Below are 14,266 nucleotides of genomic sequence, written 5' to 3' on the forward strand. Positions count from 1 at the left end.
GCCAAATCCTCTAGAAAGAGCACCAAATGGGGTGGGGGTACCAGTAGCATGGAACGCCAAGAGAATGCCAGAAGAAACAAAACCTGCGGTATATGTCTTTAAGTAAACCGTTAGCAACTCGTTTTCACCCAAGTCTTGCATAGGAGGGGCTTGATTAGACCTCTGGTTCAGCGTGTTAGAAACAACAGTCTATGGGAGCAATGAAGAAGTCTGTTGTTGCAGCTATCCAGGTTACCCGAGTACTGATGACCTGGATAGCTAAGCCCAATCCTGCTCATCCCACCCTCTGCAAACTACTAGCAGAAGACTGGCACCTATCCCTGGGCATTTTGGCACCGTGGCCAAGGCAGCCTCCTCTCCAGTTGCCACCCATGTAGCCTCAGAGCACTGGAGGAGTGTAAAGCAGCAGGTCCTTAAGGGATGCTGACCCAAAATGGCATAAGCCTTCCAAGGCCAGCGCCAGCGCTTTCAATTGGGCGCAGAACTGCTGCTGGAGACGCTTCCGTGCAGAGATTCTCCCAGTGGTGTCAACAACGGCTTGAGCCTTCTCAGGTCACAGAAAAGCCAAGGTCAGCCTGGCGGGAAGAACGTCCTTTTCTTGGAAATGCAGTTCACTAGAGAAGGGAGCCGTTTCCCTTGAAAGGCCCAGATTAGAGGAAGGGAAGAGAGGCGTGTGTAGAAGAGTAATGGTTCGCTTGAAGCTGGCTTCACAAAGGTGGGTCCTGGGAATGTTAATTGCCTCCTGTTGTGCTGAAGGCTGCCAGCTTGAGTGCGTTTCTTTCCCCTGCTTGGGTGTGGCTGAGGTGCACGAACCTAAGAGCTGTTGGTACCTTGCCTATGGCCTTGCCCGAAGGGAATACATTTGAAATACCCCAAACAGTTGTCCAGTTCAGTGCACGCGTAAGGCTTTCTTCTATCAGCATCCACATCTTATTACTTCACAAGATCTTAAAAGTGACATTTGAGAGAGATGCTCAATTAAATGGTGGCATTAAGAAACACCAAACCCATCTGGCACAGATCAGGTGTGCAGAAATGTTTCTGCATCAGGAATCTGACCTCTCAAGCAGCTTGTATTTAATCACAAGCGAGCAAGTAGTGCAAGCCACATGTGCTGTTCGGGCTCATCTGTTATCAGGTACTGGGGCCCATGGTTTTTAGACAAAGCAGAAAAATATCCTGCTGGTCTTTGACTACTGGTTCAAACCCAAACTTTTAAGCAGGAGGATCTGCTCTCGATACAGCAGCTACCCCTCAGAATGAAAGGACAGTGTCTTGAAGTGGTGCCAGTTCTTGTTGAAGCTTCTCTATTAAGCCTCTATTCTCTGATTAAGCTAAGCTAATACAAGTCAAATGCTAAACTGTCCTAACTGTTGTTCATATGGGTCTCAGTGAGGCTGGATAAGTGGAATAATTTTACAGTATTACAAAGGAAATGCAAGCTTTACTGTGGTAGGGGCATCTGCAGCGTTTATACCAGGGCAAACTCAGTACTGTAGAAAGCCCATGGAAAAACATGACCTCTTTCTGCCTCTCCAGCTCTGTCTGAAGGCAGGGCCTCATCAGCCCAGTAAGGTATGGTAAAGATACCATTCTCTGGGGGACTGTCAGAGCCAAAGGTTGGCAGGATTAAGCAAGCCACTGTTAACATATCTGATAATCTCTTCCAAAATTTTAACAAAACCACCTGTGTGTGATTACCGGGAGAAAGCAGGAAAGATCCTGCCAGCAGCAGCTGAATACCATCTGGGTCAAGTTTGTTTGTACTCTGCTTGCGGGTACTTTAGCCTGAGCATGACCAGAGATGCCAGTCCTTAAGTGTGAGCCATGAAAGGTCTTCGGCAGACCAAGTCCAGCCCAGGAGATGTTTGTGGTTTTTCTGTCTTGTTTAAATGGAAATTGTACTCTGGAACCTTCTATAAGCTGTACGGGGCCCTATGGGGAGAAAAGCAGCACAGAAGCACCCTAATTAATAAAAGCAGCTGCCCCTTTTGCATGATGACCTCCTAAAAGGCCAAATGTTACCAGAATTTGAATGAGACAGGAGTCAGGGGAGAATGCAGCAGCTCTTACTTCACCCCTCGCCAACCTCCCCCCCCCATCAGTTTTATTCATCTAAGTGGAGCACAGGAAGGCTATCTTCAGAGCAGCCGTGTTTCAAACACACACTTCCATAAAACACCTCAACTTCCTCCCCTCAAAGAAGGAATTCAACTGCTGCACATGTGGCTGAATCAAGAGGGCTTCCCAGTGAGAGAGACGTGGACACAACATACACAGAAGCAACTCAAGAACTGCTTCCAAGAAGAACAACTGTGTTCCAGACAAGACAGAACGTTGCTTGCCAGCGGGGAGGACCTCCCTGGCAGAGCAAAAACTCCCTTTTGGCTTATTCTAATGAAATGTTCCAAAAACACACCAACGGCCACTAGAGCGAATGCACCAGCCGTCCTGCCAGTTTTATTACATGTATTGGGAGATAAATGAAAATATCCATACAATGAACAGGATTTACATCATGATTTATCATATATCAGCAACATCGCATTTCTTTAAGGCCAAGATAACACGATTCATGGTTAGAGGACTGATCATTTTCAAATGACGTTTCAGAACTAAAAACCGTCTGAACCTTGAAGAGGGAACGTCCCCCTCCCCCTCCAGCACTGACTCAGATGCTCATGCACAGCAAGGACCCCTTGACTAAGACCTGCCTTGTGGAGAGGGGAGGGGGGCGGTGACCGGTGTGGATGACTTTTCACTGCCAGTTCCCAATGCCCATTCTCAAACTGGAATAAAAGCCCATGGGGACGAGGCGTTCAGCTGACTGGCACCTTGTCCACGAAGCATCCTCTGAGTGACAGACCTCTACGTTTCAACAGCTCTACTGCGCCTCTGCTGCTTGGCCTTCATTCTCTGGGGCCTCATTCGACCGCTTGGCTGCTCCCTTTTGGGGTTTCCTTGGGCTGCTGCACCTGTAGCAGCAGCACCTAACCTTCTTTGCCAGTAAGGCGCGAGAGTTCTTCCATCCAGAATAAACCTGCAAGCGAGCCTTTCTGGGTGGCTCCCTCCCCCCCACGACAGAGCCTCTGCGGCCTGTCCAGCCCTCACTGATCTGGGGGGAGCCAGAGCTCCAAGTTCACAGCTGGACCTCTGCTGTGTGCGCAGCAGCTCCTTCTGCTGCCATTGCTCTGCTAGGTCAGCTCACCTGCCAAGCTCTGCAATACCAATCTCTACAGTATGGGTGCAACTCTAACAGGGCCCAAAAGCTCATCTGTTGTTGATAAGCCTTGGGGCGACACCGTGCTGGCTTGCAAAATCCTCCAGATCCTTGCTGTTGTTGGACTGCACCTGCCCTGTGGACTCAAGTGACTCCCTGGGATGAGACATGCCAGAACTTATATTGTTAGTCCTCAAGTGCGGGTGGCGGCCAGAGCCCCACTGCTGGACGGCACTTGCTTGCTTCCCTAAAGCTTCCTGTGGTGGCTCCTGAAGCGCTCGACACTCTGCGTCAGAAAGGGGGAAAGTGCGGAGTTCCCACGGCTGGACACTCTAGGACAACAAAGAGGACAGACAGAAACAGGGGTTTATTTCAGTATTTCTAGACCGCTCTCTCCTCGGGCCCAAGGAGTTGCTGCGTAACTGGAACAAAAAGGTTCAAACTTAACTCCGGGGCAACAAGGAGCTACTGCTTCTTCCATCCTCATGAGGCTCACAAATCAGAGGTGGTCAGGCAACCAGCTGCTGAGTTATATTTCCATTCCATTAAATTCAGATATATTTGATTGTAACTTTAAAAGAAACAGCACTTGCCATTTCTTCGCAGTGAACGGGATGAACACTCTGCTTGCTTTGAACACCCAAACGGGGCCATGCTGATGAGCAGGGGGAACGGATCCACTGCACTCCTCCTCCCAAAGCCCCGAGTCAGGAGGCGCGCTGGCGCCAGGGGGCTCCATCGCCCTCTGCCACGTTTTCAAGGGAACATCAGCTCCATCAGCTGTTTGTAAGCAGCGCTTGAATTGGCCGTTTCGGTCAAAGGCAACTAATACTGTGTTGCAGAGTCTGTCAGAACAAATTCAAGGTGGCTGCGCCATCATTTCGTGCCCTCAAAGAGGAGCAAACGTGCTTAATGGTGAAGGACCCCAACCACACCCACCCCATCTGCCTCTGCTAGTCTAATATGCCTCTCAGGACACCTCAATTCCCTATACTTTACCAGCTTAATGGGACATGACATTGTGTGGCGACAGCAGCCCTCACCTGGATGTCATCCTCTATTTCTGGGAGGGAGAAACTTGTGTCTTCACCCAACGATGGGCCTCCTCTGCTCCTGCCGATGAGAAGGGGCTGCAGAATATTAAAAGGCTCTGGGCTGGAAGATCCCGTGGGAGAGAGACTGTTATGGTGATGAGACAGGGTGTCCACAGAGCCTGGCTGAGGTACGCATCGGCCACCTGCTTTGTTGGAGCCCCTAAAACACAACAAGAGAGAATGGCATCGTGAGCAAAGAGCCATACAGCGAGGGCAAGGCGCAAGCAGGAGCAACCTTCAGAGGACTCTTCTGACCTACAGAGTCCGCAGCAGTGTCCGCTGACAGCCCCCTCACATCCACGGGGGCCCCCTCAGAAAAGTCTATTTTCTACACACAGTGGTGACAAGCTGTCTGGAATCCACATCATGCTACGCCCTGAAGCTAAGCTCCGTTCCTAGACATGCCCCTGGGGAAAAGCCACCCCAGCTAGAGGCCTACACAGCTGAGGCGGAAGAACAGGAAGCAGAGAGTATGAACGCAAGGAAGGCCCTGAGGGACCTAATCCAGCATCCAGTTTCACACAGTGGCCAACTAGTCACTCCGAAGGGCCCACAACAGGGCACAGAGGCCGAGGCCTTCCCCTGAAGCTGCCTCCTAGCACCTGGGCTTCAGGGGTTTAAGGCCTCTGGATGTGCAGGGTCCCTTCAGTCGCCACGGCTAGTAGCCACTGACAGACCTCTCCTCCACGAATCTGTCCAATCCGCTTTTACAGCCGTCTAAGCTTGTGGCCGTCACTACACCCTCTGGCAGCAAACGCCACATTTTATTCACTCCCTGAGTAAAGGAGTATTTCTTTCTACTGCTCATCATTCATTGGATGCCCTTTAATTGTAGCGAGGGAGAAAAGTTCTCTGTCCAGTCTCTCTGCCTCATGCATAACTTTATAAGCCTCTATCATGTCCCTCTTTAGTCTCTTTTCTAAACTGAAAAGTCCCAGATTCTCCAGCCTTTCCTCCTAGGAAAGATGCTCCAACCTCTTAATCATCTTGGCTGACTTCTATACTTTTTCCAGCTCTGCAATATCCTTTTTTGAGATATGGTGACCAAAACTGTGTACAGCATTGCAAATGGGAGCACACCAGAGCTCTGTGCAATGGCATTACAATACTGAGCGTATTCTTATGCTCTGTTCCAATACTGCTTTCTGCACAGAAAGAAGCCTGCGAGAATCAGCTCCCCTTTTTTAAGAGGCTCTAGCTCACAGGGTAGGGGAAGAAGAACGGGACAACATGTAGGCAGCTGACACTAAGGACTCGAGGAGAGGAGTGCCAGCGGGGCTTTCCTACGGCCTGACGTTTCACTCAAGGCCCCCTGCATTCTGTCCTGCCCCACATGCCACCATGTGCTTATGAATCCGAACTCTTTTCTTCCTTCCCCAATTCTTAGGTGAACATTTAAACGCTTCCTGATGAAAATGTAGAGACTTAAATTGTAATGAATCCTGAAATGAGAACATCATTGCTCTTTTGTAAGGAGCGGATACAAGTATCTTTCGCTGTTTATAACCAACTTTTACAATCCTTATTACAAAAACTCAAATTCACTTTCTTGTTAAGCGTATGTCAGGGATCCAGTCACAGCCCTCCCAAACTGGCAACTGCTTCAACTCATGGCCTGCAACCTGGCCCTGGAAAGCCTGGGAATGAGGGGTGGGGGCAGAGAGCTCCTCCGGCCCCTGTCGCTTCAATGCATGAGAACCCCCAGCACAGGCCAGGTGCAGTGATGGGGCACGGCCTGACCCACGGACTGTTAAGTGGCCTGCCCTGCCCTCACAGCTGTTTTGCCAGGTTGGGGAAGGCAATCGACCTGGTGTCCTCCGCCCACCTTGAGGAATGGGAGAGGCGGGTCACACAAGGGTGACTGTAACGCCACTGCTTAACAGGCCAAGAGGCAAGGTCTGGCTGTGAAAAACCCTTTAGCCAACGAGCGGGCCCAGAATGGGGAGAGAAGGGGCAAAAACACCCAGTGATGGGAGCTGAAGAGACGGTACCAGCTTTTTCATCCTTCCCGTGGGAAAGAAGGGAGTTCCTACACTGTGTGGCCTCCAGGGCTGCCGTAAAGAGAGTGTAAAGCGGCCAACAAGGGGACACACCTTGGGTTGAGAGGAGAGCTCGCATGACATTGCCCCCCCTCCCATACCAAGGCCATGGGAGCTTGGGGAAACAGTTCATGAACTGAGGAAGGGTGGGACCCCCCCCCCAGCCCCTTCTCTTATAGCAAGTGAGTCTGAGGCAGGGGGAGTGAAACTGACAACTGTACTTGATTTGAAACATGACCTGCAGGACTCTAGTCAAAGCCCCTCGAGCCATGTCTCACTGGCAACCTCTTTCTAGCCACTCTTTACTAGTACTTCTCCCATGAAACAGAGAACAACACATTTGCCAACTGAGAAGATACCTAGTCTACACGAGAGAGCTACCAGAAATCTAGTACCTGTTTCCTCGTCGTTGGGAAGTGGTTCCTGCCCAGGAATCCCAGCGGGTCCGTTCCAGCTCTTCGAACATTTGATGATGGTTCAGATATGCCTCGTCAGAAGTGTCTTCTAGCTACGATGAAAGAGTGTTAATCTCTGGACATTCAAAAGAGCCAAAGTGGTTTACAGATTAGTACTAAAAACTTCTCTGGCTTAGTGCAATAACCACCATGTGATCTGCAGAGGCAAAGTTCAACGCTGCAAATTTTTAGCATGATTTCTGAAGATGCGACAACTCCTTAATACCTCTATCCCTTGAATTGCTGGTTTACAGACACTGCCTCCCCCCAATGCATGAGCACAAGCAAACAGATGATGAGAAAGGACATCTTAAGCACATCAGGAACTGTGAAGAAAAGCACACCCGAGCTTTGTTAATAAAGAAACGAATTCTGTATTCCTCCACTGCAAAGAACGCAGTTATGGCTGGCATCTTTCAAAACACGCGTGTGCTGATTCACATACGTTCCCCTTTCCCTTCCCAGTCCCATTTGCCTGCCAAATAGATTATTCTTATTCTGTGCAGGTGGGGGGCTGTGCAGGTGGGGGGCAAAACTGCTCTTCTGCCCTGTTTTTTGAGTGCAGGCCTGCTGACAAAAGAGGGTTGATTTCACCCCCTTTCCCATACCCAGACCCATGCAGGTCTCATGACCTCAGGAATGTTATCTATGGGGACTGAAAGAGACTGTAGGGAGAGAAGAGATACATGGAGATAGTCCATATGCCTCCCGCTCCTGTTTTGTAGGATACAACCCAGTTTGTGTAGAATGTGCCTATGCAGACAGCTCAGATCCTCCAAAGCAGAGACGACAAACGATTTTTCACATTAAGTGATTTGTGCATCTGCATGGGCGGTGCTACACAAGCCCTTGTAAGCAAATATAAGCCACAGAACAAGCCAGATGCACACCTTTGTGGGAAAGTGTGGCTAGCCTGAGTCATCAAACAGCACCAAATGGTAGAGCAGAGTATGCATGCCATGTAAGCAGTCAAATCTATAGAAAACAGCTCTGTGCATCTGACAGTAAACGCAAAGTGTCTAGCCCAGGAGTCCTGGCCCCAATGAAAGTAGCAACCGTAACAGAAGAAAAATATTCATAGACTGAGATACGAGGGCTTACCTCTGTGCACGCTTCTCTTGATGCCTCCAGTTCTTTGGGATCCACCAACCTCCAGCTGCAAAACAGTCACTCAAGGTCAGAGGAAGCTCTCCTCAAGTAAAAGATATGGTGACCTTAGATCCTGATTCCAACTTTAGACTGCAGGTAAGCTGACTTCACCACTAGTCTCAGGAACCCTATCTGCTTTTCCTTTGTCCAAAGTCACCTAATTCCGGCATTTCCTAGATTGTATATACCTAAACAGACTTCACCTGCAGGAAGTCAGATGTTCTTGTAGCCTCACCCCACAGTGGAGAGGGGGTATCAAAGGAATGTTCGGCAGGTGGCTTAAACGATTCTCCCTGGCATATGTTTCTCAAGGACTAGATCCTTCAAAGGTTATGACCTACTCAATCAAAGGGCTTCCCCCACCACTTTTCAAGCCGTCCTGAGCATACACAAGGACCTGGGACGCCACGTTAATCAGATACTATGAAATGGAAGCCCAAGTACAGCTTCAGCCACAGCAAGAACAAAGGGACATAGAACAGGTGGCCACACTGAGCCTCTATTTTTGATTGGCAGTGAACGTTCAGCGGATGATTGTTGATCTCCCAACTGCAACAGGATACCTTCCTCTCCTGAAGTGAGAAATACTGCACTGAACACAAGGGTGAGGGCTGTGGCTCCGTATCAGAGCACCTGCTTGGCATGCAGAAGGTCCCAGGTTCAATCCCTGGCATCTCCAGTTAAAGCATCTGGCAGCAACTGAGGGAAAGCCCTCAGGCTGAGACCCTGGAGGGCGGCTTCCAGCCTGACTGTGATGGACCAGGTGTCCGACTCAGAATAAGCAAGTCTCATGCATGTTCACAACTTATCATGAAGGTCCTGATACTTGATAAGGTCATCCTGGACACACCCAAGTTTTGGAAGCAACACTGATTTTTATTCTGACATTCAATCACAACAGGGGACTCATCTACCAACTTATTTTTTCTTTCCTTTATTCTATTTGCACTGCCCTCATTCATTGTTGACCTTTTGGGCCATCCTTTTTTTTCTTTTTTTTTTTACACAATTGTTAGTTGGTCAGACTCAGTTTGTCTAGGTGACACACAGAATTTGCTGCAATTGAGAACAACACAATTATGCGTTTCGTGACTAGCCACATCACTCTGGACCTGGACAGAAGGTGGCTGCTGCTTCTCCAAGGTGCACAGTCAGGGAGCAGCCATTATGCCACTTTGAATACCCATGAAGAGAAAGACCACGAGAAACTTTTTAATGAAGTATCTCAGATCTGCAGGGGAATGGGGAAGGGGCCATGCTGATGAGTCATTTATAGTCCTCCTTTCTCACTGAGACTCCAGGCGGATTACATAGTGTGAGATTAGTACAATCAGTATCGAAGGCATTTCCATACAGCGTCAAGGACATTTCCATAAATGATGCCATAGGGCAAATAAATACAAGTTTACAGAGACATAACATTAGCAAGGATCGAGACCTCCTTCTGAGGAGTTCCAGTTGGACTGGGGCCCGCACACTAGAACAGATGGGGCTTCTATATTAATCCAGCCCTGTGCTTGAGCAGCGAAAGTCATTCAGTATGGCATGTTAATCTGTAACTCTTGACTACAGGGTTTCTTGGCACAGTAACTAATCCTCTTTCTTCATGAAAAAGGATGCACCTACGGGTAAACGGAAACATTCTAGTTGTCTTATGAATTTAGCAAGTCTCAAAAGCTTCCAAAGAGAACCCACCTTGGTGTCAGAATCTGTTTATATTGCAGCTTCTCTACTCGTGTGGCTGCAGCCATTGATACTGGTATCACTATATTATTGATGTCATAAGAAGATTCTACTTTTTTCTTCTTTGCAGGCTGCTGAAATCAAACAAAACGTTAGAAAGACACAACACGATACTATCAGGTCATTTTCAAACAGCACAGAAAAGGGTGGGGAAAGGTCCCTTGTGAAGAATATACAAGGGGGAAAAAAAGAATAAAGTGCATTCTGAGTAAAGGAAGAGTAAACAGTGATGCAAAACCAGTTTTATACATCATGAAAAAGAGGGAAAGTTTAATCTGACCTTTAGAGTTAGTTTTTAAAAAGGCTAATACATAAATAATGGGAAAGGGGGGAAATCTAAACCTTAAAAAATAAAAATCTTAAAAGCAAAATTTAAATGTCCTGTATCAACAGCACAGCAAGCAACCCGAGACTAAGACAGAGGGAATAATTCCCATCAGGGATGAGAAACAAAACGGAGGAATACAGAAGCAGCAGAAGCTACAAGCAGAGCCCGCAAGACACAGGACATCTGGAGTAGTGGGGGGGGGGGGGGCCCACTGGAAACTGTGACCGGGAAGACCCTTGTTCTTCCACAAAAAGCAGAAAACGAACAGAGGAAAGGGCCTGTCTGCAATAAAGACAGCGAACTGCCTCAGCGGCCACACCCCAAGGCAAGAACTACCGAAGCTAAAGATGCCCTCCTTGAAACGAGAACGAAATGTTCTTTGAAAGCAGCTCTGGAACACACGTTGCTCATTAGAAAAACGGTATAGGCTAAAAGACCCTCACTCAGCAATACCCATTATTGCCTTTCTGCTGTTCTGCTTGCCAGAGAGGTCCGTTTTCCAACTCACCAATGTTGAGTTGCCAGCAGCCATGGAATTGCCAGGGACTTGGCTGAAGTGTGGGGCAGAAGTATGTTCTAGGCACAGAGAGGACATGTGATGTAAGTGGCTGGGTTTGTGAGCCTGAGAGCTGGGAACCAGCAAGCTGTGATTGGTCCACCCTTTGAGCAGAGAACCTATCAGAGGAATACAGCGGAAACACATGTCGGTTAGTAAATCGCGGCTATTCTTTGCCTCAGAAACCAGGAGATGCGAGTTCTGCAACATCTCACCAAGTACCACAGGGAAGACGGAGATCTTTGCTCCGCCATGCGTGTGTGTTACGTGCCGCCAAGTCGCCCCTGACCTATGGCGACCCTATGAATGAAAGACCTCCAAAATGCCCTGTTGTGCTTTTCTAAAAGAAGCTATTCTCAAAGCAGGTGGGCAGGCACTGCAAATGTGCTGATGTAAATAGGACCCTGAAATACTACTCCTGTTACTGCTTTGTGAGGGCCCCCACTATAAACCCCTAAAGCTCCAAAGGAAATGACATCATCAACAACACTGAAAGAACAGAAAGATTTCCCCCATCTGTGACAATATTCCAACGGGTGGTCACCCAATGAGTTGACTCGTGGTGGGACAAAGGAGGGATAAAGGACAACGTTTGCTCATGGGATTCACTGCCACGAGTCACGGTTAAGCCCACTTGCCTAGATGGCTCTCAAAGTCATGGGTGACAGTTGCCATGGCTAACAGCCACCGACTCACCTAAATGAAACCTCCAAAGGGAGCACGTGTCACTGCCAGGGTTGGGGAGAGGAGACGTGGGGCAGCCATCACTTCAGCGCATCCCTTGTGAGCTTCCAGCAGAATCCCACTGCTGGGTGGATCTTCGGGTCTCAGGCAGCCAAGCGGCCACGCCCATCCCCCGACCACCTCCCTCCCTCCCTCCCTCCCAAGAGGAGGCGGCACCTTCTATGGAGAATCTGCGCTAGTTCACGTAAGCCATGCTTTCCCTATTATGTGATGTATTTACCAGATGCAGACAGAGAAGATGAGCAATTGCTTGTGAAGTCTTTAATCCCCCAGTGAGACATTCTCAAAGTCCGGAGCTTATGGCTTAGCCTGTGGTCCTCCCGCAACAAGGCTTCAAAGTGTAGATGGAGAGGGCTGCCTAGACACAGAGAAAAGAAGCTGCTTTGAAACCAACCCTGCAAAGCTGCAGTCGGCACACGACACAGCCCAAGGTTCACTGCAACCTAGTTCATCTCTCTCTCTCTCTCTCTCTCTCACACACACACACACACACACACACACACACACACACACACACACACACACACACACACACACACACACACACACACAAAGTCCTTTCGACAGGTGGCGTTCTGAACACTCACTCGGTCTCCACGCCCAACACTTCGGCCCCTATCAGCAACAGCCGGAGGCCGTCTTTGCATCCCAAACACCTCGGATACATTATTTGCACTAATATCTGGCAGCTGTATAGTCAGACAGACCTGCAAATAGTTTTAGAATCAGACACATCTTAAACACATCCCATCACTGCTGTCCTTCCTGATTATATGAATATGCAACAATGGCAAAACTCACATCACATCACATCACATCACTCACTCGCTCACTGCTGACCTCAGAATTCCAAGAAAAATGGAAAGTATTTTTTGATTATATAGCTGAAAATCAAGAATTTAAACTTAAATTTAAATTAAAACAAAGTGATAAAAAGAAGAGATTGGCAATATTGTAATAAAATCATTATTAGTTATGAAGATAGACAGACAAGGTAGAAAAAAGATATTTAAATGGAAGGAAAAAGTTAAGAACACGTAAGCAAGTTCTACATATATGATCTGACTGATAATTATATGATTAATGACTGGATTTATATGATTGTGCTTATGTTCTTTGTATGGCTTAGATGATTGTAGACAACTGTAGAAGTGGACAATTGTAGATGTGAATGATTTAGATGACTGTATGGTTGTGGTTTGTTTTAAGTTTGTGAGTTTATTAATTTAAATTTTAAAAAATTATTTTAAAAAGACTTGGTGTTGCAGCAGAATACCGAAGATCTTTGGAGGCCTGTATTTATTTTCAGGCAAAAGCCTGCTCCCAAAGCAGCTTCCATTCATTTCAAACAAAGGTGCAAGCAAACTCTAAAACAAGTTCCTAAGGAAAGCAAGTCCTTAGTACTGCCTGGATGCAGGCATGCCGTGGGACTGCCTTGCGGCTTCCTCTTTTCCCCTGGCCCCAAAAATCCATCCCAGAGGCCAAGGCCAGAAGGCAGATGCAACTATGAGAGGGAGGGAGGGAGGGAGGGAGGGACTATGTTTTCATCACCGTTAAGTGTCAAGCTTTCTTTGTAAAACGTTTGGATTCCAAGGTTCTCTCAATCATCTTCTGCGTTGTCTGCTCTCTTGTGAGCGGGTCTTTTTGGATGATGTTTCAATACTGCTTTGTGGTTGAATTTTACATAAGCCACTCTAGGGAATCTTTTGGAATGACAAGATGTATTTTAATGAGTAGGTCAGCAGCCCTGCTGACGTTCTACTAATGCAACTAACAAAGCAAAGCTGTGCTCTTTCAGGGAATCCAGTTCTGGGACCTGTTGTGATTGTGGCAACTTTTCTTTTAAATTAAAAAAACTGGCAACTCTATGCATAAGCATCTCCCTCTTATTCCCTCCCCAAACATGATCTGTTGCACCGTCACAGTTGAAAACCTACCCGGACAACTAGTTTAGAGGCCCCAGAGGATTTCTCCCTGTGTATACAAAATGGTCACGCACACACACGTTGAATAAGCTGCAACTAGGTTACCAGATTCCAATTCCTAACTGTACCATCATTTCTTGGTTCTTTCCCTGCAGACTGGAAAATCAGCTCAGAAAAAAGAACCAGGGACAAACTATAACGTTTAAGAATGAGCTGCCACGGACTGAACAAAATCATCTTGATGGAAACCTTCTTCAATACGTGTTTGCAAAGGACAAAAATTGAGACTTTTGCCAGCAGGTATCACAAGAAGAAATACAACTGTGTAGAGGAGAATGACAGAGACAGGGCTGCTGGAACTGATGCCACCGGCCAGCTTACATAAAAATCCCTTCAAAGGGCAGCAGCAATTTTAACACTCCTTGTTAGCTCTTTGTAAGCCTGTCAGTAAACAACGTGTTTTCAATGCCTGCTCTAGATTTAGGGGCCTTAAAAACCTATGCACTCATGCTCCAGAAAGGCCTTCCTGCGATGGAAGAAGCATGAGAAACAGAACGAAGGTTTCGGACATGAGAAAAGTGCTGCTCCCACAGATGGTGCAGGGAAGCCCACTGGCAATACGTGGAGAGCAAAAGCGTGGAACTAGAACAACACTCACTACAAATGCTTACTTGGCAAGAGGGATGAAGAAAAGTCTTCTAAAGAAAGAGGTCCCTCGTTTTGTAAGTAGAGACTCTAATTTTACTCACCATGAGGAAACGAGAGTATGGGATGGAAGCCAGAATCCAGCAGTGCGATCCGCTCCGCCAATGACATGGTTTCTGGGTCTAGGGTCTGAATGGAGGCCTTACAATTGCACAAGATGCAGGAACTGGGGTGTTCGCAGCTGCATTTTTTGGTAAGAGGCTTCTGTGGCTGGAACAAAAAGACAATTAGAACAGCTATCTAAAATGAAATGGTTTTGTTTCAGGGCGAAACCACATGAAACACTGGAAACCTGTGATAGAATTTCC

The 14,266-nt window shown here is 47.7% G+C and overlaps 1 protein-coding gene across 1 annotated transcript in view; it reads right to left on the bottom strand.

Moving 5' to 3' along the window:
* Window positions 1-2,429: 2,429 nt before the first annotated feature.
* The window catches only part of LOC129337375 (KAT8 regulatory NSL complex subunit 1-like), a 35,726-nt gene continuing 23,889 nt past the window's right edge, over window positions 2,430-14,266 (bottom strand). The window contains exons 9-16 of the mRNA XM_054990976.1: window positions 14,003-14,168; window positions 11,549-11,686; window positions 10,537-10,703; window positions 9,653-9,774; window positions 7,910-7,964; window positions 6,749-6,861; window positions 4,264-4,474; window positions 2,430-3,552 (exon numbers count right to left, since the gene is read on the bottom strand). Coding sequence (XP_054846951.1) covers window positions 3,271-3,552; window positions 4,264-4,474; window positions 6,749-6,861; window positions 7,910-7,964; window positions 9,653-9,774; window positions 10,537-10,703; window positions 11,549-11,686; window positions 14,003-14,168 — 1,254 coding nt within the window. The 3' untranslated portion in view covers window positions 2,430-3,270. The remainder of the gene's footprint in view (window positions 3,553-4,263; window positions 4,475-6,748; window positions 6,862-7,909; window positions 7,965-9,652; window positions 9,775-10,536; window positions 10,704-11,548; window positions 11,687-14,002; window positions 14,169-14,266) is intronic.

Source organism: Eublepharis macularius, chromosome 11, assembly GCF_028583425.1.
Source record: "Eublepharis macularius isolate TG4126 chromosome 11, MPM_Emac_v1.0, whole genome shotgun sequence".
In the NCBI taxonomy this organism is placed as follows: Eukaryota; Metazoa; Chordata; class Lepidosauria; order Squamata; family Eublepharidae; genus Eublepharis; species Eublepharis macularius.